The sequence below is a fragment of the Sinocyclocheilus grahami genome, unplaced genomic scaffold (genome assembly GCF_001515645.1).
Source record: "Sinocyclocheilus grahami isolate Dianchi unplaced genomic scaffold, SAMN03320097.WGS_v1.1 scaffold591.1, whole genome shotgun sequence".
NCBI lineage: Eukaryota > Metazoa > Chordata > Actinopteri > Cypriniformes > Cyprinidae > Sinocyclocheilus > Sinocyclocheilus grahami.
Window position 1 is genome coordinate 573,324 of NW_015505770.1, and position 27,814 is coordinate 601,137.

The following is a 27,814-nucleotide window of genomic DNA, read 5'->3' on the forward strand; positions in this document are numbered from 1 at the left end:
TTTATTTTCGTCAAAAAAGGAGACAAAATGTTATTGCAGACTGCTCTACACGCCTCTACTACGCGAGCTCTCATGAGTGCGGTTGCCAGATATCAAGAGTTCTAATCCCCGAATCAGAGCTTCGCTGTTAAATTGATGCATTTTCTGCCTGGTGTGTTTTGCTTATTTTAAGCAATCTGGCAACCATGCGATGATCACCAGATGATCTGAAAAACAAACAAGCTGGAGTTTAGCGATCTAAATGAAAGCGTCATTCAGCCGATCAGTGTTCTGTCATGAGATCTCACTATATTGTTTGCGATTGTGATAGCTGAATAAATACACTTACTCAATCGTTATTGTTTTAATAGAGAAATAGACTATTGCAATTATGGAATTAGTGGAATTACTAGGACTTTCTCTGTTATAATATTTTTCGTTTGTTTTAGCTGCTTTCATAATGTAGACAGAGAGATTGCATAAGTCTTTGGTGTTGATTTATATAATAAAAAGTCTATAATAAATCAGTACACTAGATGAGGTAAAATACAACATGTAGGCTATGTGTCCACATTCTATTGATTTGTGATTACAGGAGAAAGTGCAAGTACATTTCTCAAATGACAACAATCATTACAATAATAATTTTGAGAAAAAATAGATTTTTTTGATCAGTTTAACCATTATACAGAATGACGAAAATGTGACTAATATTTCATTGACTAAAAAAACCTGACTAAAATGCTCATACATTTCATTGAATAAACAAAAACAGGACAAGTTTGTCTAAATATGATAACTAAAATGTACATTTGAGTAAGACTAAGACTAAATAAAAAATGGCTGCCAAAATTAATACTGCTGTACGGTTAATTAATAATAATCGTATTGCTAAAATGTCACGTTTTCATTGATTAAAACTAGACTAAAATACTTCAGGTTTTCTTCGACTAAAACTAGACTAAAATACTTTAGATTTACTTGGACTAAAACTAGACTAAAATCTTGAGACTTTTAGTCGCCTAAAACTAAATAGGATAAGGCTGACTAAATATGATAAAAACTAACAAGGACATTTTAGCCCGGTACTAAGACTAAAATGAAAACAGCTGACAAAATTAACACTACTTTCACAGAAATTAAGTTAACTGAAGCAAAATCGGAGATACAACTTTCAAGACCTTAATCATAAGGTGCAATATAGAACACAATGGTGTTAGCACAGCTCTACTCAACAAATAGTACAAAGAAAACAATGAGATGTTAAAATTATAATTTGTACCTTGCCTTGAGGGAACAGCCTGAGCCTGATTAAATCACACTTTCTACAAAGCAAGGGAAATACTGACTGAATTTCACGAGACTTATCAACATATCAGACACCATTTACATTAAAAGGACAGTTCATCCCCCCAAAAAAATCTCTCATCCCAAAAATTATCTCCAAAAATTCACTCATCCTCATGCCTTTCTTTTCTTAGATGAACATAAACCAAGAAATTTAGAAAAAATTATCCATCTCAGTGAGCTTATACAATGCAAGTTTATAGGTTCCCAAATAGTGAAGCTACAAGAAGTACATGCACCCATCATGATGGTTATCCATACAACTACCAGTGCATGAATCAATGTCTTCAGAAGTGAAACGATAGGTCTGTGCAAGAAAAATACTAAAATTTTAAACTTTTTTAACTGTAAACCATCACTCTCGACTCTCTCATGGTTTTACTATAGGGTCGAGTTTACATTTGGCATAAACGTAAGCTCACTTCTCCCGTGAACTACAAATTGTGTTTATATGAACTCACAGAGAGGGATTATATCACTAAAAATCTTAATTTGCATTCATCTGAAGAAAGAAAGTCACATACATCTGATGACTAAATGAAAACGTCTCATTTTTGGCTGTCCTGTCCCTTTAAGGCTTCCACTTTTCCAGTCTTCCCCACATACCTGGAACATCTGTTTGACTTTCCTGCGAGGCAAGTTGACGTTCAACTTGTGTAAAAGCTGGTAGATCTCTTCAATGTTCAGAAGACCATCTCCATTCTTATCAGCCTCCTCGAAGGTCTGCTTCATCCACTTACAGCAAGGTTAAGAGAAAAGACCACCAGGGAAAAAGCTGGACAATGAAGCCACAGAATCAAGTTACACTGTGACATGTGTGACAAATGGTTTTCAGGATGGCAACACAGTGCAAACAGAAAAAGTTCATCACAAAATGAAAGTTTTGTATGCTTTTCATTTCTGGGTGGCCTGTCTCTTTAAAAGAAACCTAATTAGGAACATTATATTCTATATTACTTTTCTGCCTGTGCACATCAGGAGTGGATGAGCTCATCCTTCTCTCTTCTCAGAGCTGTAACACAATTAGCTCTAATGCACAACTAAGAGAATCTCATAGCTGACAAACACACAGTAAGGACACGCAAGGTTTCTTGTGAGTGCAAGTGTGCATTTTCATTGATTTTTCATGAAAAATGGCCATCCTGACAGTTGAAATAAGCAAAGCTCTGTTTTAATGTGTCAGCCCATTTGTTGAGTGCGATTGGGCTGCTTTATTTGTCTCATAAAGTGAATAGGTCCCGAGTTATGAGATGTTGAAAACAAAGAGCTGGATCTCAATCCAATTAGAGGGCAAATGCATGATATTCAAGATATTTATGTGTGGATAATACTTTTCTTTATGTAATACTATATGTAATTCTGATAAATTTGAATGAATTTTCATGAAATACTGTAGATCATCTATACTGTGGAAGAAGGGAAGTCTGGTTTTATGAAGTATGACAGTTGGCAGAAAACCTGTGATGGATGTAATTACAGGCAGGAAAGAGGCAGCACTTCTGTGACTGAAAAGAAAACAGAGAATACTTGGAAGGGTCTGCAGACAAGGGACAGACTTTGAAAGTCATCCAAATATAGTGGTCAATTCTGGTAACAGTGGCGCGATTGGTAAGGCTAATCAGAGGGGTATTAACATTTAACCAGAGCTGTACGAAGCAGAATATCTGTGTTATATTACATGTCATGTAATGTTAATCCGTTTTCTTTGATCTATTAAGCATGTCTTGTACAGCGGGTGTGAGTGGGTAAATTTCTATGCCTGTGTTCCTGTGTGTGCTAGAAATATCTGGCTGTTTTTAGGGCACGCTAAAAATATCGATTTTCAAAATTTCAAGATCTATCTTTTACACTGTGACAGTGTTTCCTGCTTTTACAGGCATATTTTACAGGTTTGCAGCCTGAAATGAATGTGGAAAGATATGTACCACAAAATAATGTCACATAATAATGTTCTCATGAGCTGCACACAGTAACATACAAGGAAGTCAGATTCACAAACAAACAAACAAAGCATTTTCATTCGTTGTACTTAATCAAAAGCATACAGAGCAAACAATGTAACAAGTGACTTTTCACTCAAAAAAGAATCACTCAAAAAGACTCATGAGTTAGTTTGAATCACTCTGATGATATTCTTCACTGACTGAACAGACTCAGAGTGATCAGAGCGGTTAATGAATCTAGTAAGTTACTGAAGAAATGCAATTTGCAGATTATTTTAAACTTCAGTTTTAATAACTGAATCAAAATCAGGATTTGCGAACTGTAATCTAATTAAATTCGGAAATGAGTATCAATCCCCAGACTTACGGTCTCAAGGTGCGGACATTTCACATTAACAAAATGTTGCAGGCAAAAAGGTTAATTGCCTACATTCAATAGTATAGCAATGTATGAAGCACTGCTCACAAGTCACTTTCAAACCTATGGAGGTAAAATAATGACAAATGTCTTTGAAACAAAAAAGCATGTTGACTTACACTAACTGAAAAAATAATGCATTGCATTAACAGTGCTTGCATTATTATGCCTTGTTTTTTCAGGGCTTGCATTTTTAGGGGCTGCAATTTAACATCGTTGTTTATTTAAGCTGTCAATATTTCAATTCAAAACATTTCACACATATTTTCATAATTAAAAATTCAATCATTCATATTCACCTTCCAGAGTTCACTTCAGAAATATTCAATCTGTTTAAAATATGATGTATAATACTCAGCAGGCAATTTTCAGTCCATTTTATTTCACTTTACAAATTCGCTTCCACTGATTCAGTGGTTCAAATTCACAAAATTCAGCATTGCACATCTGGGAGCTGCAGGAATAGCAGTAGAGTACCGATGCATGATCTGCATCTGCTGTTAGTCGCACACCAGCAGGTGGCGCAAGACCAAAGCAACAAGTAGAGCAAGCCATTCATTCACAGAAACTGATTTGCATAAATGGAGCAAGCGGTAAATTATGATTATCAGGGCCAGTATGTATATGCGGAAAAGCTGATTAAGACTCAAAAGCTGTGTTTGCATTTAATTCAGCATCTTCGCTGTTACTCGTTTCCACGTGTAGCCACATGTAAGCAGATTTCTCAACCAAAGGAGATTATAATGCTATAATATATATATATAATTATAATACAGAACTAACATTACATCTAAGATATTCATTTCGGTTGCTTAGTTTCCTTAACTTTATATCATGACTTGTGTGACGCTGAGTTGTAATCACTGATCTTTATATAAAGAAGTGAATTTGTAAAGTGAAATAAAATGGACTTAAAATTGCCTGTCGAATATTAAGGTGAATATAAATTATTGAATTTTTAATCATGAAAATGTGTGTGAAACATTTTGAATTGAAATATTGACAGCTTAAATGAACAACAATGTTAAATTCCAGCCCCTAAAAATGCAAGCCCTGTTAAAGCAAGGCATTATTTTTTCACTGCAAAGTGCAATCTAAGTGCAATTTTCACAGTGCAATCTAACATGCTTTTTTGTTTCGAAGACTTTTGTCAGTATTTTACTTCCATACAAACCAAGCCAAACTAAGTTGTTGATCACTGCGGCAAATCACGTCAATTTGGATTACGCCTGTGAAAATTTGGAGGACAACGATAACTGTGACCTGTGTTTGTGCATGAGTTGGCCATCTTATAGTCCAGCAAGTCTCACACCATCCTCAATCTGAAGACAGTTTAAAGTCTAAAAAGACTTTAGGGTTGCTCTCTTCTGCTCGTCTGGTTCCTCCAAGATTGTGTTCTTAAAACAAAGGGCACTGGAATCTCTTTATGCAAACAATAAAACGGGTCACAGTTGAACTGGCGTCTAGATTGAAAGCATAAGTGAAATTACCAGCGGCCATATGCTGTGTTTCTACTGTTATGGAGGATTATAATGACTGCCTCCTGATGACTCACGCCTCTTTAATGAGAATAACAGACATAAACATAAGGGAGGAGAGGATGAGCAGCTCTGGCTTTTTATATCCTCTTCCTCTAAGGCCGGTCCTTTCATGTGAGGCTGTGCTTCTGTAAGAACTCCCTGCAGAGGAAGTCTCCCTGAAGCAGTGAACTGCTCACAGGCAGACTGACTCAAAGAGCTCACACTATCTCCCTCTTTGTACATCTCTCTCTTTTGTAAATCGGTCTAAATCAATCAGTCAAAATCGATCACAAATCTTTCCTTCCCTCTCTGCTTCCATCTATTTATCCAAAAATTGATTCTACTTCTCCTCAATCCCTCCATTAAATGATTAGTTCAGCCAAAAATAAAAATTATGTTCTGTTCTATTGAATTCTGAATGTCAAAGCTGCTCTTTTACATACAACGAAGGCAGTGACAAAAACAAACCACTATAAAAGTAGTCTATATGAATTGTGTGCGCTTTTTGAAGTCCTTCAAAGCCATATGATAGTTTTGTGTGAGGAACTATGTGCAATTTTTATAATAATAATAATAATAATAACAATAATAATAATACAGGTAGGTGATTTACATAGCAATAAATATAATAAATAATTATAATAATAAAAACTTATTTTATGTTCCACAGGGGAAAAAAAGAAAGTCATACAGTCTTTGAATGACATCAGGGTGAGTAAATGATAACATAATTGTCATTTTTGGTTCTAATATCCTTTTAGATTTCAGTATGAAGACTGAAAAATGTCTTTTTGTGTTTCACTGAAAAAAATAATATCAGCATGCAGGTTTGGAATGACATGAGCAGAATATAAAATGTCAGAATTGTTTTTATTTCTGAATGAGCTACTCTATCGTCGACCTGCTCTAGCCCTAGGACTATTCTTGTGTTTTGCCCACCATATACCTGTTTGCCCTCATCTGACCCATGCCTGTTTCATGACCACGTCTCTGTCTTCGTTCCAATAAAGCTTGCATATGGATCCGCACGTCTCACGTCTCGTCAGCCCCGTAACAGATGACATGACACCTACATAATCATGTAATCACAGGTTTTTTTATGCATGTTTATGACAACTGTCATTAAGTGTCATTCGCTCAGTTATGTAATTTTTTATGCAAAGATGACATTATTTGAGATGTCTTTGTTATGGGCTATGGTTAGGGGTAAGGGTAGGGGTAGGGTTAGGTTAGGGTTAGGTCAAATAATGTCATATTTGCATTAAAAATGACAAAACTGAGCGAATGACACTTAATGACAGTTGTCATAAACATGCATAAAACCTCCTTCATATTCATGACATGTGTCATGTCATGATTATGAAGGTGTCATGTCAGTCTTATGCACACCCCTTCAAGTAAAGTGTTACCAGAGAAGGTGGGGAGAAAGGGGTGAGGGGACAATAGCACTTGAGCTTTTTTTTTAACCATAGTGTGTAATAATCCACCCATCTGGGCTAGGTCAGATCAGCTCTGTTAACAAAAGCCTAAAGTGAATATGGAGAGGAGCGAACAGGATTTATTTCCAGCACACTAACAGAACGTTCTTCCAGGGAAAAAAGGAGCGCTTATGCAGAATTCACTTCACCCAAACAAGCAGAGTATTGTGTTTCTGGAAGCCCCTGGCCTGTGATTCATACACAGCCATTATGTAAGAGAGGAGAGCTGCGCTCTGACACTCAACATATCAGAATCTACATGGGCTGCTTTGATGGGGAAGCAGAAGGGAGCAAGTAATTATACAGAGATTATAAAGAGGGAGAGGAAAAGAGAAAGAGAGAAAGGGAGAGCGAGCAAAAAAGAAAAAGACATCAAGAAAGTGACAGAGAAAGAGATCAGTAAACCACAGATGTGGAACACATTGAAAGCAGATTGTTTCTGACTCTGATTTGTCACTAGCTGTTTCCATTAATAGGGAATTTAATACAAGTAAAGAAAAAAAACATCGGAATATCACAAAAACAGACTGGAAATGAGGGGGGGGGGGTACTAGAGCAAAAGAGGAAAGGAAACCTTCTGAATTTTTGAGGCCTGGTCATATGACTTTGATGCACAACTATGAAATTTATTTAGTACATTTATTTTTGGACATTTTATGTGCATCTTGTTCCATACAGTATTTTCTGCAATATCCATAAATTCATAAAACATATAGAAAGAAACTCAGACTTCTGCTATTCTGTGGTGCATCTGCTATTTTTTTAATGATTGCTATTTAAAGTGTTTAATTGACTTTTTTTCTTAAATAACTGTGCTAGCTTCCTCTTTCTCATTTCACTCCATTTTCTTATCCTCATATAAGATCATTTTAACTGAAATCAATATTTCAAAATATGTTCATTTATTTATTTAGTAAGTAGTTAAATTAAAGTTAAATTAGATCAAATTAGGGTTGAGAATTGAAAATCGATTCCGATTCCAGAATCGGATACTTAAAGTCAGGAATTGGATACAATTTCGATTCTGCCTATCGATTCCTATGCTCTTTTTTTCTTCATCGGTGAGGACCGGTGCGGACCAATTTGCGATCAGAAGCCAAAAAAGCTAAGTATAATATTTGTGATAGATAAACATTTTGCAAGAGAAGTGTCACCACCAACATGACAAAGCACTTTAATTTAATAGCTTGTTAAATATCGCGAACACTATTCAAACGCCAACGTGATTCTATTCCTAAATTACAATGATTCGTCTGTTTCATTCCTCAACCTTTGACGTGTGCGATCAGTATGGTGATCACTTGGTTCATTCGTGCAGCGTACGATCACACCAGTGTGATTTGAACATTTCAATCTGCATTCGCGCAGCCAATGTCCTAAAGAGAGCAGCTGTCATCTATCATGCATGAAACAGCTTCACAGTCTTTTCAGCCACACAGTATCATTATTTCTGTGTTACAAACATTCAAATCACAGAAGTACTGGGATAAAAGTTTATAGTTCAGATATAAACTGTGTGTACGATGTGTACGGTAGCGATTAAAATAGATTAAATCACCTTTTGAAAGTAATTTGATACTTCAAATGAAGGTTTATTTTCATGGTGTAACGATTACATTGGTACACCAGTAGGTGGCGAAAAGGGGCTGTAAAATGTATTTGTCTTTGAATCATACAAGAGATTCGTTCAAGAACGCTGATTCATCCAGTAATGGAACAAGTACATCTTGAGTGTTTAGTTGTCTAATGTTTTTTCTTCAAAATCATGAGAGAACCACAACTTCCATTGGGGGGCAAAAAAAAAATCCAGATTCATGCAGTTCTATTTTGCACAGAAACAGCTCTTAAAGAGTCCAGTTTTTATGTAGCCTGTTGATGTTTGTTCATGGTATTCAGCTCCAATAAATGGTTTGCAAAAAAGAGACACAGGATAAATATTTGATATCATTATTTAATCACATTGGAATCTAAACTGGGAATCGAAAAGAATCTGAATCGATAAGCAGAATCGGAATCGGAATCAGAATTGATGAAATTAAAATGATACCCATCCCTAAATAAAATCCCTGATCACTCTGTCAAGGTTTATTTTCAGATGACTGCACATGCCAGTGTTATTTTATAATTTATAGTTTTAATTTTAGTGCTTTTTTAATTTCGATTTAGTTCTTTTTTTATTTCAGTCTTATAGTTTTAGTAATGTTAGCATTTCAACTTAACCTTTTTCAGTTAGATGTTACGACAACATTTCTTATATTTATATTTTGTTTTATTTCAGCTTTATTTCAATTAACAAAAATTTAAAAAGATTTTTTTTTTTTATATAATTTCAGTTTTTAGTTAACTAACAAAACTGCGTCATCATTTACATATATTAAACAAAATCTTTCAGCTGTTTATATTGTTATGTTTACATACATCTCTGTGTTTGACTTACTCTTGGCTTTCTCACTCTTGCGAGACGGTCTCCAGCGGATACAGGAACGATGTTCATCCAAATAGAAGAGCCGGACCAGACCTTTAGAACCGTTCTTCAGCTTCACCATCTGGGTCCCCGACTGCATCACACTCATGCATCGCTCAACTGTGAGTACAAAATAAACACATGCATAAACATTGAGTGGGCTGACGCACACTTAAACAGCGAGGTGAAAATGTAAAATGGCATAAAAATGGATTCTGTCACTACAAATAAGTAACAGTTGACGGATGGAGGCTATAAATTGGCTGATAACAGCACTATGGATATTTTTAGATAGTGTGACGATGGGCGTCATTTTAATTGTGACACGTGTAGAGCAGTTATGGAGCACACTGAGTAGAGGGATATGACAAAATTAGATAACTGTCAGGGTTTGCACAATTACAGCCAAAGCAAAAAAAAAAACTAAGTTTGAAAATTTGGAGAGGCCTGCTAGAAGTCCAACAAAAGCCAAAATCATGCAACACAGCAGAGGCTGCCTGCAACCCAGTTCATCTTCTTGACTGAGTGAGATGGCAACTCCCTGTCCTAAAGGGCCACTGGGACCAATCGGCTGACAGATCTGAAGGTCTCTAAATAAAACTTCTGCCGCTGCTGAGTCTGGCTCACTGCAAAACAGAGCTGCAAAGACAAGCTCAAGAGGAGAACATGTGCATGTGTGTATGCGGCATGGTTGCTTTTCCTTCAAAATCAGTTTGCACCCTGACACCCAGCTCATCTACTCCATCAGAGTAGATGATGAAACATTCACAATACTCTCAAGCACTACTTTATGCTGTCAGTGGGATTTCAGGGTGAAGTCACCAAGGAGAATTGAAAATGTGAAATCGAGCAGATAACGCTGTTTTGTACGTGAAGCACATGTATGTTCTCCATCTGACACGATCGAAGCGGGGTGGCCTGAGGGGGTGGTGGGAAGAAGAAGCTCTCGGATGATATAAAGCGAAAAATGGAATGTGATATCGACAAGTGATCTATACAGGAGACAAATGAAATTAATACACTGTTTCCAAAGAGCAACTTAATTTTTCGGTTCACACCAAAAGGAAAACACAACATAAATTAAAAAATTAAAAAATTATATATATATATATATATATATATATATATATATATATTAGATGAAAAGAAATTAAAATAATTTACAAAACTATTATCAAAATATTACAAAAGCACATAGCAAAATGACTCAAAAGTAAAATAAAATTAATGTGTATTTTAATGCATGTATTTTACATCTGATATATTACATTATTGATATATTACATTATTGTCAGGGTTCTGTCACTTCGGTCTAGTGTAATTCATAGTTTTGTGACAGAGCCCTGACACTCGCGTCATGTCATTGTTTTCATGTGAGCGTGCGGCTTCGAGTGTGCTCGAGCCGTGCGCTCTCGTCTGCGTGTACTGTTTCATGTTGGAGCGTGGTGTTCAGATCCCGGCACTCATGTCTTGAGTTTCGGTTTCGTGTCGGGGTCCGGACACTCGCGCTCCATGTTCTGTCTGTTGTGGGAGCGTGTGGTCTCGAGTTCGCTCGGCCGTGCGCTCTTCTGTCCACGTGTGTTGTGTTTTGTGAAGCACGCGGTTTGTGTTCAGCCGCGTGCTTGTCTTGTTGTCTTGTGTGAACACGCGGCTTATGAGTTTTCTCATTAGCTGCGTGTTCGTGTCTCTTGTTCTAGCACATGGCTTGTGATTTGTTTTGCTGGCCATGTGCTTGTGTTTTGTTTTGTGTGAGCACATGGCTTTTTGTCTTTGATTCGGTGTGCCATGTGCTCATGTCAATTGTCTTGACCCCTCCCATCTTGTTACCTGATTATTAGTTAATTTGCCCCACATGTGGTCCCTCATTACCCTCCTCATTTGCTCTCCATTTATTCTCCTTGTGTTTGCAGTCGTGCGTCAGTTCGTCATCGTCTATCCCTGGATGTGTCGTGTCCAGATCCTGCCTTGCCTTGCCTTGCCTTGCCTTGCCAGCCTGTTTTTCCCCCACGGGGTAGTTTCTGTTGTTTGGTTTATTTTATTTTAATAAAAAGCCCATTCTTCTGCAGTACTGAGTCCTCGCCTCATCCCTCTACCCGGAACCCTGACAATTATATGATAATTTTGTGTGACAAACGGATTGAAATATAAATCATTATCCACTGAAAATTTACATTTAGAAAAAAATCCCCCAACACCCCCTTCCCCATGTTAGATCAACATGAGGGTGAGTAAATTACAACCGAAAAAAAGGCATCTTGAGTGTCTCTGTACATACACAGCTTCCTGATGCTCAGAAAATACCTTCTAAACATCAGAGATCCTTTTAACACCATATATTTGCATAATACTCCAGTACTTACGTAACATTACAATCTATTTCAGTTATTGTCGAACACGCTTGTAGCAGTACTGGGAAGGATGTAGATCAACTGGAGCAGAGTTTAACATAATGGACAGGACAACTGAATAGGGTTTAAAATCTAATCTCACTCTCAGAAACAATGTCAACAGGATGTAGATGCACACACACATCAACAGCATAACGGACGCAGGCTCAGACGCTGTGTGCCATTCAAGGCTTGTAATGATGAAGTGGAATTAACAGTTCTGAAATTAATTGAAAGATAAAAAGGCTGAAAATAGAGTACAGTAGAGAGAGAATACATAAGAAAAAAATACTCCTTATGCTCCAATTCACACAGGATAGGCAGCAGGTCGCTGAGATAAGATGCTTATGGAGAATCTATGTTAGATATGGGTCTCTGGGTAAACACAATGATTCTGACCCAGATTATAGAAGCCAGACATTGAAAGATCATGTTGTACATTTATCTAAATTATCCCTCTCTACCTATACTCATCTGTTCATCCAAAATGAGAGCATAAGAGTGGCAGCATCCACTTCCTGTCCCGACCAAACCTCCAGCCCACTTTCACTATCAGCACTTCACAGATTGGGACACAGTCCACAATCCAATTATATTTGACATGGCCATGAAAGACAATGCTTTCTATTCCCCCTCTAAAACACCCTCTACCCTCTTTCTTTTCATTTGACTGTTTCTTTTCATTTCTCTTCATTTCTCTCTGTCTCCAAACACTGACGTTCACTTTGCACCCAGATTGAAGACTGGAAGTAGGTACTGTGTGGTGTGGTTTACTTGTTTATATTGCCCAAAACACCACAAAGTATTACTACTATTGCTCAGGAGATCTGAACAAACCCCTAACCTTAAATAATAAACTTTGGAATGTAATATGTTCTGCACTGAATGTGCTATGGACATGAGTGAGCTGCAGAACTATCCCTGTGAACGGACAATAAAGAGGATTATGACTATACTGATACCTTACACTGCTTGCCTTTATTACTTTTCTTAAGACTTTGCTTGGCAGAAAAATCCCACAGATTTACACTAAAATACAGACTCTATCCATATTGAGGGTCCTCACTAACACTGAAACTTGGTGGGCTGTTTTGACCATCTGCACTGAAAAAAAATTGTGCGTCATCTAAATTAAGTCAAAAATACTATTTAACATCACTGAAGCAACCTAAATACTGTACCGTTTAAAAGCTTGGAGCCGGTACGCTTTTTGATTTTGAAAGACTATGCTCACCAAGGCTGCATTTAATTGATTACAAATACTGTAAAACAGCAATGTTGCGAAATATTATTAGAAATTGTAATACCTGTTTTCAATTTAAAGGGGTCATATGATGCTTTTTTAAAGATCATTATTTTGTGTATTTGGTGTAACAGAATATGTTGACATGCTTTAATGTTCAAAAAACACATTATTTTTCAAATACTGTATATTATTGTAGGTCCTATATGCCCCACCTCTCTCAAACGCTTAGTTTTCTACAAAATTCCCTCCTTCCGACAAGCGCAGTCTGCTCTGATTGGTCAGCTGACCCAGTGCATTGTGATTGGCCGAACACCACAAGCACTCGTTGGAAATGTAACGCCCCTTACCATAATCGCTAGCTTCATCTTTCAAAATAAATGTAAAGACAGAGCCTGAAAGGGGAACAGAGTCGTGTGACAGACACAGTGATGAAGCTGGTATGTGTTTGCAGTACACAAGCAACGGTTAAGACAGCTAACTCCACTGTGATGTGATGCGCAAAACTCCGCATCTCTTTGAACATTTGTCAATAGCAAATACTTAAACTAATAACAACACATACTTGCAGTCGCTGATTCAGAAGCGCCAGATTGTCATAGCAAAGTCAGAATTACCTCCTCTCCTAGGTTCACGAAACGGTCGTCCATAAAATGCATTGCTGTTCTGTTGTAAGTAATCTTAAAGATTCCTAAATGCATCTACATTCGGAAGGCCAAATAAAGTGCTTTTGCTTTCGCCTAGAAACACACAGCGTCTCCCTGACATGGCTGCTTCAACACTAACTGCGGTTACTGAAACCACGCCTTCTTTCTTTGCATGCACATTTGGGCGGCATTATGCAAATATTTTCATATAGTGAGGTAGATATGTGGGGGCGTGTTAGAACGAGCCGTTTTAGGGGGGCGTGGCAGAGTTGTTACTTTGATAAAGAATATCTCTTTGGTTTTGAGACTTTAGTCTTTGCAACTTCAGGGATCTTATCTATGCACAATCAGCTTGTAACACTCCAAAGAGAAAGGAAAACTTGAAATCGCATCATATGATTCCTTTAATAGATTTCCGGGCTTCAGTGTCACATGGTCTTTCAGAAATAATTCTAATATGCTGATTTTGTTTTGTTTTTTTAAACAGTTGTGCTGCTTAGTATTTTTATGGAAACTGTGATACATTTTTTTCAGGATTCTTTGATAAATAGAACGTTCAAAAGAACAGCATTTATTTTAAATATAAATCTTTTGTAACATTAACAAGTGTGCTTGCTGAATAAAAGTATTAACTTTTGAAAGGAATTCATACTGACCCCAAAGTTTTGAATGGTGCAGAAAACCTTTTTATTCTACTTTCTCTCAACGTGGTTGTGGGGTGCCCTAACTAGAAGTGATATCTTCCATGTTAATCTTAAAAAACAAGATGCAGAGATAGAAAAAAAGGAGAAAGATTCTTAAGTGCACACCCTCTTCAAACAAAGCCCTTCTTATTATGAAAGACTCAGGTCACTCTCTAAAGCACATTAAGATACTGTGACAGAATAACATGCTCTCTGGTCTGGTGCCTGGCCTAGTCTGGCTTCCAAAGGGTTTTTTTATTTTTTAATGTAGATACTTTTAATCCACTCTTTTGCCTTTGTGGCATCTTGTCCAGATATTTGGATCTAATTTTCCCACCACTAAGTCCTCTGTTGTTCCAGAGTTTTAGAACTGGAAAAGTAAAAACAGAGGACCTTCTTGAGAAAAAGTGTCAAACAGCATCCAGTAAAAGCAGAATATATATTCACAGATAATAAAATAACACTCCATTTTCAATCCAGGAAGTGTCTGCATAAACAGAAAACTTCCCCAATACTTTTCTCTCCTTATAAACTTACAGTGTTCATAAAGTCACTGTCAGTGAGCATTACTGTGGAAGAAAACTATTTATTTTCATTCTCATGAAAGCAGTGGCTCCACCTTTCCCCCACAACACACTGTTTGTTCTTAAATAAACCCTCTCATAGGTTCTTGCTCTCCCTCTGTCATGATCTTGCTGTGCCAGGGAACAGGCAGGACAACGAGGATGCAGGATACAAGAACACTTTAATGAATACACGATAGGAGCACACGCACGGGGTAACATTCACATAGACAATAACCGACAAACTAGACTACAAGAGGCAGAAACTAATATAGGGCAGATAACGAGGGGCAGACAGGTGAGCACAATAGGGTGATTAACTGATAATGAGGACAGGAACAACCAAATAAGGACACAGAGGGAGAAACCATAATGGACAGTCCACAGGGGTGTGACAGACAGGGGGGGTGGGCGCCCTGGAGGCTGGTGCAGGACTGGAATCGGGCGGAGCCACAGAGAGCCTCCAGGGTGGATCCGGGAACCATGGAAGAGCAGAGGACATGGGAGGCCATGGCGGAGCAGGATACTCGTGAGGCCACGGCGGAGCAGGGACCTCGGGAGGCCGCGGCGGAGCAGGGACCTCGGGAGGCCGCGGCGGAGCAGGGGACTCGGGGGGGCATGGCGGAGCCGGATACTCGGGGGGGCCATGGTGGATCAGGGGCCTTGGGAGGCCAGGGCGGATCAGGGGCCTCGGGAGGCCACGGCGGAGCAGGGCGGGGCAGGGGGCGGGGGAGGCCAGGGCGGAGCAGGGGACGTGGGAGGCCACGGAGGAGCAGGGGACTCGGGAGGCCACGGTGGATCAGGGACCTCGGGAGGCTGTGGCTGAGCAGGGACCTCGGGAGGCCGCGGCAGAGCAGGGGACTCGGGAGACCATGGTGGATCCTCCGTGGCCTTCGTTGGCTCGGCCACGGGTATATGCCCCCCCCCCCAAAATCTTCTTGGGGAAATCTAGGAATCCTGGGGGGCGCGCTGGTCGGCGATCTGGAGGAGCGGGCACTTGAGGGCGCTCTGGGGCTGGAGCCGACACGGGAGCGAGCTCTGGGGCTGGAGCAGTCACGGGAGTGAGCTCTGGGGCTGGAGCCGACACGGGAGCAGGCTCAGGGGCTGGAGCCGACACGGGAGCGTGCTCTGGGGATAGGGCTCTGGGGCTGGGGCTCTTCCTGGGCTTAACTGGGGATTCGGAGCCATTCCTGGGCTGAACTGGGGATCTGGAGCCCTTTCTGGGCTGAACTGGGGAACAGCCCGCACTTCTGGGCTGAGGACAGAGATGGTGCTGGGATGAGATGGGTAACCGGAACGTTTGGATGGGTATGTGGAGGGTCCGGGCGAGGGGTGAGCTGGTGAGGCGGGGTGGTTTTCGGGAGGGACTGGATGATGATCGCTCCCAACTTCTTCTACCTCCAGATTAACTCCATTTAGATACAGGACCTGATTAACCAGCTCGATCAGGGGAAAGCTATACGTGGGAAGATCACCGCCGATTACATCATCATCCAGCCCCAGCCGAAAACAGACAGAATCAGACCAGCTCACCTGGTGAGAGAGCTCTAGGAACTCCTCCACATACCTCTCCAAATCCCGACCACCCTAAGAGAGGGTTATACCACATCAGCAACACAAAAGAACATGACACATTCTTCTAAACAAACACATGCAGTACAAGAAAGTAGTGTGATTATAATGTTCGATAAACACCACGATTAAATGCGGTGTAATAAATCCATTCCATTCCGCAATCATTTTATATATACTCCCAACCCCTCCCTCATAATGAAACGATGGGTCATCCCTTACCCAGTCTTTCTGCACTTGGTTTTTCTTAACCAAAGTAACAAACAAAGTTTGATGAATTATAACAATTTCACACCATTACACAATAACCGACAAACTAGACTACAAGAGGCAGGAACTAATATAGGGCAGATAACGAGGGGCAGACAGGTGAGCACAATAGTGTGATTAACTGATAATGAGGACAGGAACAACCAAATAAGGACACAGAGGGAGAAACCACAATGGACAGTCTACAGGGGTGTGACACCCTCGGGGTCACTCTGTATGTCTTCAGCTGGGTTTCAACATAAGTTTGCAGCACATGTTGCAATACAGACATGAGCAGCAACAAGCTACAACATAGGGCCAGATAACAGCTTGCACCAGCGCAAACCATCCTTTGGCATTAAAATAGTACTGTCAGGATTTACTAAAGACGCTGAAAAGGTGTGGGCATAGTTATTTTTGCACCTGACCTTATTGAATATGCATTTGTTTCCCTTTCAGATGCTAAATTTATGGGAGGAGATAATTAAAATAAACCACACAATGCAATTTACTAACGTCTGCGCTTATCAAACTACTGGTATTTGCTCCATTATTTAACGCTCCAAAAAAGCATGTCTTAAAGCAGACGCTAATTTGCTCTGCTCTTGGTAGATCGTGTTGGTCATTATGGAAATGATCTGGCTGCGTCTGTGTTCTATAATTTGCACATTGTCAGCAAATCACCCACAGAAATTTCCACTCCCATTAGCGCTTTTTTGGAATTGCGCTCTAACGCTATTTTGCCGTTTAGTAAAACTGGACCATAATCTCTAAGGGAATGGAGACTCTAGCTCTAGTGAGCTGTCTACCTAGACAGGATGTTAAAGGGATAGTTCACCTAAAAATAATGTATTCACACTCATGTTGTTCCAAATTTCTTTTTTTTTTGTTTTCCAACATTTTTTTCTATTTTGTTCACACCATGATCACACACCCGGAGCAGTGGCAGCCAATTTTTAATGGGGTTCGGTGCTTTGCTCAAGGGTCTCACCTCAGTCATGGTATTGAGGGTGGAAGAGAGCGCTGGTCATTCACTCCCCCCACCTACAATCCCTGCTGGTGCCGAGACTCGAACCCGCAACCTTTGGGTTACAAGTCTGACTCTAGCCATTAGGCCATGACTGCCTATAATGGTATCTATAAACTATAATAGTATCTAAATGATATTAAAATAACACTGCATCAAAATATACTATTATGGGCCACGACTGCCTTTAATAGTATCTATAAACTATAATAGTATCTCAATGATACTAAAATATACACTACATCAAAATTTGCAGAGTTGTCGCCTAAACAGAGCATTTAAAATCAGCCACTCTTCAAGTTCAATCCCGGTTAGGATGCTGTCTTCAGGCTAATTCACAGTGCATCAACAGATGCCAGCCAATGTCGTCAATCACTAGATTAGGCTACGTCGCTTCTCAGACATTCCACGACCCGGGTAAGGCTAACTGAACATGTTCAGTTGATGAAAAAGTGCAGACTAACGCCGACAGGGTTAACACTGGTCCAACATAACCCAACAAACATGTCTATTGCCGTTGGACAGTGTCTGTTTATGCAGTGTGAATTTAGCCTTTCGAAGGCAGGCAGCAGACACCAAAGGCAGCTCACCAGCTTGAGATTGCCTTTAAATCAAGAAGGTCTTTGTGCCTTGTAGCAAATGTTTTTTTGCAACATATAAACAATGTATTTATCTTTCTTTGCTTTTTAGTTTAGTCTCCAACTCCTGGTGAGAGTTTTTGTAAAATGTTGACATATGGATTAGAACATTTCTAGGCTGCTGTTCCCCAAGCAAGCAAAACTATAAATTTGGATAAATAGTTGGTGGCTTTCTGCAACCCACACTCACATATTTTTTTTTCTCACAGATAAAGACCAACTCAAGTGCAAAATACAAACTTTGTGTGCTTCTTACAGGTTGCCATATAGACTTGCTTTGAAGGACCTGGAGGACTGTGTGCTCTTGTTACAGACTCATGGGATTCCCTGGACCGAACAATTGTGATTGGAATTTTAAAAACATAGAAACAACACTACCAAGGTTACATCAACTTCCACAAGGACACTCAACATTTGTGTACACAAGAGGACACATGCTCTCCACTTGACTTAGTATGCCATAACATGCAACTTAAGTAGGAATTGCAAACAGCAAAACTGGAGGGTGTGAAGGAATGCCCAGGAGGGTTAAAGGTCATAGACAAGCACATGTTCCTGCTCTTTTCGCTACATCTAAAGGTCATCAATTAGATCTCTAAATTAAGAGATCAATTTTAATGAGTGATCAGGACTAATAAACAGTTAATGAGGGTCTCTCTCCCTCGCTCATTTCTCTTGTTTTGCTTCTCTCTGTCTAAGTCTCTTGTCCTCCTCTTTAGACTCCTATCATTGTTATTACCATGAGTCTCTCCAGCTCATTTGAAACAAATTAGTCTCATGTTGAGTAAACCTTCACGGCCGATTACTGCGCTCTGCACAGTGGGGACTCAGCACAGATCTCGAGGGAAGGAAACATAGGCTGCAGACAGCGGTGCAAATACTTTAGAAAAGGATTGCCAAGAGCCCTCACTTCCAGGACACCAACTTCCCCTGCCACTTCATGACATGATAATAATGAGTTACAAAGACAATTCCACTGTACATATATAGGCTACATTTTATTATACTGAATTTTTTTCTTTTAAATAAAGTCATGCACATCACATCACAATGAAGTGAGTTAATGGTAACACTTTAGATTAGGTGACACATATTCACTATTAACTAAGAGTTTTCCCTGAACAAACTCCTACTAATTTGTGTCAGGGATCTGGAAGGAGGACCCAATTGCAGTGTGAGTGACAAGGGTTTATTGACAAAACAGATTAATACAAAAGGGTAGTGAGGTGCACAGGTGATACCACAACAGGAACACAATAAACACATAGCTAGGGAAGGCCACTGGGACAGCCTCAGACACCAACTGGCAGAATACTATAGCAGAGGCGGCGGCAAGACCAGGCCAGTGGAGAGACCAGAGCAAGGCACCAGAGAGCTGAGCTCAGAACTTATGGACCATAAACCCTGAAGCACCCCAGACACCAGGCAAGGGAACCAGTGGACAGGAACAGGTCAGGACAGGAACTCTAACACCACAACAAGACAAAACATAGCGCCATAGGAACACAAATTACTCCAAGACAGGCAAGAGAATAAACAAAGGACTAATAAAAAGCTAAATTATTATTAAAAATAACCAACACAAATAACTAAAACATCAACCAAAAAAATGAAAACAAGAGATCAGGACTAAGATAACTAAATTAACACTAAAAAAGCAAAAAGACAAAAACAAACCAAATCCAAAAACAAGGAGCAAGACAAGAACATAGAATTAGAAGACTAGATAGAAGACTAGATCACAAGATCAAACAGACAGGGAGACAGGAACACATAATCAGCCACATCCACAGACAGAGACAAACACAGTGGGGGAAAGAATGACCACGAACCAGCAAAGACAATAGGGCAAGGGGCACTATAAATAGGGAGGAATTACACTAACAAGGACTCAATGAGGGCTAACAAGAGGGTGTGGTAATGAGGAAACCAGGAGGAGGGGCTAAAGAAGCACATGGCTGAGAAAAACAATCAACTAGGCCATGTGCTGACAAGACAACATAGACACAAGAAACAAAACACAAGACAACCAGTGGCAGGGCAAAACCCTGACAATTTGCTTCTTATTAATAGTTAATAGATAGTTGTTAAGTTTAGGTATGGGGTAGTATTAAGGGATGCAGAATATGGTCATTCAGAATAATGCGTTAATATGTGGCTAATAAGTACTAATAAACGGCCAATATGCTAGTAATATGCATGCTAATAAGCAACTAGTTAATAGTGAGAATTGATCCTTAAAATATAGTGTTACAGAGTTATTTTTATCTTTATTATATCCATCTTTTTTATTTTAGAACATGGAATCAAAATGAACCCTATTTACTTTCTTAATGTATGTTGTTGGTCTTATTGTGTGCAATTCATCAGTGCACATAACCAGCAGTCTTTCAAAAAAGTGAATTATTTTCTCCACTTCTGAAATGACTTTTTTGGCTAACAACACCAAGTTTGTTAAAGTTTCAAAAGTGTCAGGGACAAAACTGCAAACGTATATTCAGGTCTGATTCATTCTGTAGAATGAGTGAATGACTGAGTTACTTTATTGTCCTTTCGGGAAAACTGTCTTGGATCCAAAGCTACAATAATAAACAACATACTGTAACTCAACACAATACAATACAACACGACAACATTTAAGAGGAAAAAATTAAAAAATACATGTTTAAAAGAAGACCCTACCAATTAGCCTCACTATCACACCAATGAAAAAGCCAACCAAACTACATCAAGCATGAACACGTGCAGCCAACGAGCCCGAGTCGCAGCCAGCAGCCCCACCAATGGGTTGCAAACCCCTCTTTTTGTTGACTTTAAAAGCGTAAAAAGTAAGAACAGATTTATCTCTAGCTCAATTATTCATGCCCCATTTCTCGATGCAGTCCACCTGATTGTTTAATCAAAGCTATTGGCAGAGAACATACTTATAGTCCTATATTTGTTCTGTGGGACAGATGGATTTAGGCAGGACTGTAGCTTAGCAGAGCATCACAGAGTAGCCAGAGAGGAAAACAGAAGCTCAATTCAGAGGCCAGCTGAGAAAATTTAAAAAATAAAAGCAGAGCAAAATGTAATTTATAGAACTGTAGCGTCACTGCTTTTACCTGCTTTTGACCCTGGAAAGATAAAGATGACAGGAGGGGGAAGACAAAGAAAGTGTAAATAAGAAAGAGAGAGTGTGTGTCCTTATAGGTATCGATTGAAGACGAGAGAGCAGATCAAAGCAGCCTGGTGAGAAGTACAGGGAGATATCAAACAGTGAATAATTGGGTCGTAGAGGCTCAGGCTCTGTGATGCCTAAATCACAAAGCACTGCGTGTTCAGATCCATCAGAGCAGGAACACAAAACAGAGGATGAGACATGCATTATGCAGTCAAACACCTGTGCACAGGTTCAGCAAACTGCTCTGTCCTGCAGCACTGGCTCTGGATATACATTTACAGTTCTTAAAAATAATTATGGGTTTAAATAATAGGAGTCAGACAGGACTGTGTCACACCCTCATGGACTCTGTTGGTGTTTTGCACTGTTTCCCCGCTCCTTTAGTTGTCATGGTTATTTATTTGATTTCATCATTATGTTCAGGTGCGTGTGTGCGCGCACAGAGACCGCAGAGTCCAGCGTTTATATTTTTTCTACGAATCTTTGAGTTAACATGTACTAAACATGAGTGGAATTTGCACCGCAGGGCCCCCACACCTTGATGTTCATGACAAGAATAGCATGTATAGTTATCTTTATTGAAGTGAATTAGGTTTAAATCGCCGTCATGCATGAATGAATGATGTTTTTGCAATTTTACACATAATAATCCACGATGATCACATTACACAAAACTGAAATTGCACGTCAAAATAACACATTGTCAATATTTTTTGAGACCCCCCAAAATTTCACAAATCACGTTTTCAGGGGAGCCCATGTCTTATTAAGGGGAGCCGAGCTCCCCTGTAGTTCGCACCCTGGGCATAGGTATTACAAGGAGAAGGTGACTTATGAGGACATTACCCCATGTCCCCACTTTTCAAAACACTTATAAATCATAAAGAGTGAGTTTTTTGGAGAAAGTAAAAACGCACAAAGTTACCTGTAAGGGGTAGTGTTAGGTGTAGGGTTGGTGTAGGGTGTGTGTGTGTGTGTGTGTGTGTCGTTATTTTCACTAGTTCTGTTCAGTTTGAGTTCAGTGTCGGGTCTTAAAAATAATTGCAAAATAATTGTGGATTCTGCCTTGTGGATTATTAAAGTTTGTTGGAACTTCACCTTCATCGTTGTGCATTTGATATGGCATAATTCCCTGTGGCCATACATACAACAACATTCCTGAATAGTAAACCCACATTATACCTAAACAAAGTGCATGATGCACTATTAACACTAGAACTGCCATGGGGTAAATTTTACCCGTGGCTGTTTTTCAAATGTTTTCAAATTTCGAAACAGTGCTCATAATTGTGAACTAATTAAATCATGAGCTTGTTACTTACTGCTTAGTTAATCTTGCTCCTCTATTAGTTAATAGTATTAACTCCTTTTTTTTGATTACCCAAAGTTTATTGTTGTTGTTCTCTTATTCAAATTATAAATTATATAACTAAACAAATTAATAAATATTTAGGTGAAGCTGTGCGCTTGAATTTGTCATCACATCATCCTATGCAGTGTGGTGAATTATTATTGCTCATTATTGTCTATAAGCTATTTTAGTAATTTAAATAGCATGGGTTACCTTAATATATTGATTAATGACATTGTATTATAATATTACACCACCCAAATATTTAGGCTGCTACCTTCTAATTTCTGTTGTCAGTGCAGGCTTTTTTTTTTTTTTAGCTTAGGCTACTGACCGTTATGGATTTAGCGTAGGCTACATTAAAAAGTCTTGAACATAAAACAACAGGATAAAAATATAGTTGATGACCAGACATAATCATTTCAAGACTCTAGACACTTCTTTGTGAAGACAGTGACATAATACAGTGAAATAATATTTTCTTTAGCCATATAAATACAGCTGTCATGTGTGTGGGTAAAATTTACCCGCTGGCGATTTTAGGTATACAGCGACATCTGGCGGTTTTAGTGTTAAATAAAATTTACAGTGAACAGCATTAAATATAAAAACAAATGTCTTGCCTTCTCTGTGAAGTTTTTATGGCATAAGTGGGCAGTGTTGGGTGCTAATCAAAAATACGATAAATTGATGCAATATACTGCGACCACACACACTCAACACAGAAAGTTATTAAGAATTACTTTTGCAATAATGCATACATGTACTGTATATGATTTTGTACAATCTTATGATTTCTATGTTGTTAAAATAATAATAATAAAGAAACATTTTAATGACCAAAACACAGGTAAAAAAAATTGTTGCAAAGTCGCTGTTATCAGTGCTCATCGTGAATTGTCACTATTAGGAATGTCGAACTAGCAATGTTCAGGTCTGTTCTCCTAAAAATATTTGGATTATCTTTAACAAGCATCATCATGATGTTTTGTCTGAACTCTGAATGCTAGTGTATGGCAACTGCCATACTCTGCCACACGCAAACACTGCCCCTGTTACCAAACACACTTGTGACAGGCTGTCAATAGATTCAATAATTCAATATCAGTTCACAATTTGTATAATTATTTTAATTATATTACATTTCAATAATAATAATTATTATTATTATTATTGTATTTTTATGTTTATGGGTTGCTCAATTCATTTGCATGCATTTGCTGTATAAAAGCACACAATAAATGCAATTAATTTAATGCCTCTTCAATAATTTTGAATCAGTCAATCGATCAATCCTCACACGTTCCTGACATATGTACAAAGATGTTTTTTGCTGCGGAAGTATGACAGTCTTCTCATTAATGCTTCTTCAGAAATACAGTACTTTATACTTGTTGAGCTACATAGTTGTATTTCACCATAAGAGTGTTAATGGCTGACTTTTATTATAGGCCCCTTCTGTATTGATAAATGGATACATTATAAAATTAAACAGTTATAATGTCAACATATTTAATGAATCACATGCATCAATGCATTAACATCACATCACACAGGCTGAACTGCTGAACTGTGCTGAAGAGTCAGCTGGTTAAGGTCCTGAAATTTGCTAAATGATGATTTTCTAAATTATGTTACATACAGTACGTTAAAACCTTTTCAGTTTTCTTTTCTTTTTCATTTTTTAGGGAGTAAAAAAAAAAAGTGTTTTAATTTTGTGTACATCTCATTTAACACCATGCAACTGTAACATATATAAGCATTACAACAGCCATCAGTCAACCAGCTGTCTAGTTACCAGCATCAGTATCAGCTATTGAAAAAATCATAACAGCCAGCCTCTAATCATAAGCACTGTTATCTTGATCACCACCAAGATCATCATGAGATCAGGTTAGATTATAACCAAAGCAATAACCACATATTGCCTCTTTCCACCAGAAGAGGATAAAAGACTCCCTCCACAGGGCAGATCTGAGCCACAGCCAAGTCAGCGAGATGCTTTAGCAGCACTGCCATAGCGTTCACAGTGCCTCAGAGCGCTGTGAGGAAGAGGATCTGGATGTGGAACATGTCACACACACCAATAAAGCAGATTAAACGGTGTATGTGCACAGTCTGCGCTATAAATACCCAACAATGTAGCTGTGCAAACGCTGTGCTCTCATTGTTCAGAATCAAATATCTGATAATAGATTTGCTCCCATTCTTACCAGCACTTCAATTTCATCTCATCCCATGCATCAAAATCCAACTCATTTTGCTCTTGCTTAATTAACTCAAACTCAAACAGGACAGACAGGAATAGGCACTCATCCAAAATGCAGGAACAAATGCAGCATTTAAATACTTTGGTGTTTCTAAAAAAAAAGCTGTGCACCTTTTCATAGCACAGACCTTTTCTTGATCTTAAATAGCCGAAACACTGGCTTATGTTTACATTTGTAGGAGAACGCTGCATTTCAAGCCATCTGTTCCATAAAACAGACACTCATTCTGGGTAGAATACCAGGCAGGGGGAAAAAAACATGTTATGCACATGCCATCATTCTCACTTCCTCTCTTGGGCTCTGAATCCCTGAGTAGATGTCTTCCACTGTTTCTGAGAGGTGATAATAGGCAGAGCATCATTTTTGCTCTTTACCAATTGACTCTCATTTCTGATGCAATGTAGTGGTAAAAACGCAAGCTCACAAATGTCAGTCTAATGAACATACAAGCTAATGTTAGGACTCAGAGCAGGGAGTAGGAGGTTAGTGCTTTCAGCCCAACTGACAGCTGGAAAGCCATGAAACAATAAAGAGCAATAAGACTAATTGACTTTGAGTTCTGCATCATGTATCTCTGGCTGAGCAGTACACACATAAACACAAATACAGATAATGCTGAAAATAAGCAGATTAGTATATGTAATTTATATATATATATAATTTTTTGTTTTACTATTATTATTTTTATTATTATTTACTATTATGATTATTATTATTAAAAATCCAGAAAATGTATCACAGTTTCCACAAAAATATTAAGTAATGCAACATTGATAAGACATTTTACTTGAACACCAAATCAGCATGATTTCAAGATCATGTGACACTAAAACAAATTCTTATTACAGTTAACAATATAACGGTTTAATTTGCATTTATAAATACTTGCTGTATTTTTTTTATATTAAATAAATAAAGCTTTCGTAAGCATGAGAGATTTCTTAAAAAAAATAAAAACTGACTCCAATCATTTGAACGGTAGTGTGTATATTTACATTCTGTCTAAATGAAATAATCAATCACTATTATAATAATGAAAATGATATTCAATTTAACAGTGACAATACTGTATTAGTTTTTTGTTTTTTTTTAGATAACCTGTATTACGTACAGGCACTTCTCGAGTTTATTGCCACCTTATGGTAAATCGCTTGTTGTATTCCTCAACGTACGTCACTCAATTCCTCAATGTAAGTCGCTTTGGATAAAAGCATCTGCCAAATGAATAAATGTAAATGTAAATGTTAGATAATGGCAAAGGTAGCCTAATTGTAAAAGCAGGGGAAATTAGCATAAACAAATTAAATATCCAATAACGACTGGTACAAAAAATTTAATAAAAATATATATCAGCTGATAACCAATACATGTGCATTCCCCCACACACATTTACTCTTACAAGAAACGTCTCACCTATATATGCCAAACGACACTTTTGTGGCACCGCCACGCTGCCTCCAACATGGTAGAACCTACGGGCCAAAAGAGACGCTACGTTGACCATGGCCGAGCGCTCTGATGCCAGGAAGAAGGGTCTCATGCCATCAATACACAAAGGTGACCGCTCGAAACTGAGTGTCATTCCTGAAGAACTCTCTCTTGCTTCCTTCCCTTGAGACTGAGAACCGTAATCTCTCTCTGAGTGTCCACATCTAACGCCCACTTCTTTATCCAGAACCCCTCACTCCACCCTCTCTTTGGTCATCTATCTTCTATCCCGCCAGCTATTCACACGGAGCCTTTGAACCTTTGTGACAGTAGAAAGCAGTACCGAGCAGGGATTTACACAGAATAGCTAATGTATTGTTGTGGGGAAAATGTGCATGATGGTGGGGCTTTGAACAGATGTGTTTTTGTCCTAGAGGGTCAAAGTGAGCAGCATAAGTAATGGAGATGGAAGAGAAAGCAGATAATATTAATGGTATGACATAACACGAGTACACGAGTGTAATCCCCCAAAAATCTGTCTTTTTGTTTTCAAAAGTACACGTTGCACACAGTGTGCATAAAAACCATTATAAAGTTTAAAGAAGCCAATGTGGGTCAAGAAAGAGTTTAAAAAAAAAACATCTAAAGTGAGCTCTTTGAAAAACCTAAGAGGGGGGATTTAAATTCCAAGTGTGGGTGGATCTCTCTGCGGTCCAATCCCGTGAATTTTGTGCTTATGAAGCACGAGTGGAACTGGAAGGGAAGTCACTAATTTATTGAAAACCCCTCCACTCCTCATGATATCAGCTGAACATCCACTATAAATCATTTAGCCTCACAATTTGCAATATGAATGGATTTCTCTGACGTCTTCAGATCTTCAAGTTCTCGGTGTCCTCGTTTTCTCTCGGTCTTAGGAGCTGCACATGCTAGAGTGAAAATTAATTCATCCACATATGAAATTGTATTAGTCCGTGGCACTGGTTTTTGACCTATGTGTCCTGACCGCTGGTCAGATGCAGGAAGACGTCCATCTCAGACGCAGCAGGCAGAAGGCCCGTAATGTGGCATTTAAACTCTCTTGACTCCAAAGACTCTTTTGAGGTTAGAAAAGGGGAAAGATTAAATAGACAATATTTTTACAAGTAAATCTGGGTGCTCTGCTCTCCATAGTATTACAACTTGCTGGTTTTATTTGCATATGAATAAAAAAAGGGTTATTTGACAAGAATAATATTATAACACTATGGGGCTACATGATAATGGTGAAACTGATAATCACAATTATTTTGCTCCAAAATTATAATTGTGATAATTAATTTGAAAATTTTATTTTTTACATTTTGTCAGAATTATTGCACGTAATCAAGACAATGACACGTTGGGTTTATTTGACCTCAGTTAGTTTCCTGAAATGCACTCTCTACATTATGAAAACTGTAAC

General features: G+C 38.6%; 1 protein-coding gene across 1 annotated transcript in view; it reads right to left on the bottom strand.

The window, feature by feature from the left end:
- plch1 (phospholipase C, eta 1) overlaps window positions 1-26,978 on the bottom strand; it is a 92,480-nt gene extending 65,502 nt beyond the window's left edge. The window contains exons 1-3 of the mRNA XM_016240485.1: window positions 26,356-26,978; window positions 9,100-9,269; window positions 1,933-2,061 (exon numbers count right to left, since the gene is read on the bottom strand). Of these exons, the coding sequence (XP_016095971.1) occupies window positions 1,933-2,061; window positions 9,100-9,269; window positions 26,356-26,524 (468 nt within the window). The 5' untranslated portion in view covers window positions 26,525-26,978. The remainder of the gene's footprint in view (window positions 1-1,932; window positions 2,062-9,099; window positions 9,270-26,355) is intronic.
- Between the last annotated feature and the right edge of the window lie 836 nt (window positions 26,979-27,814).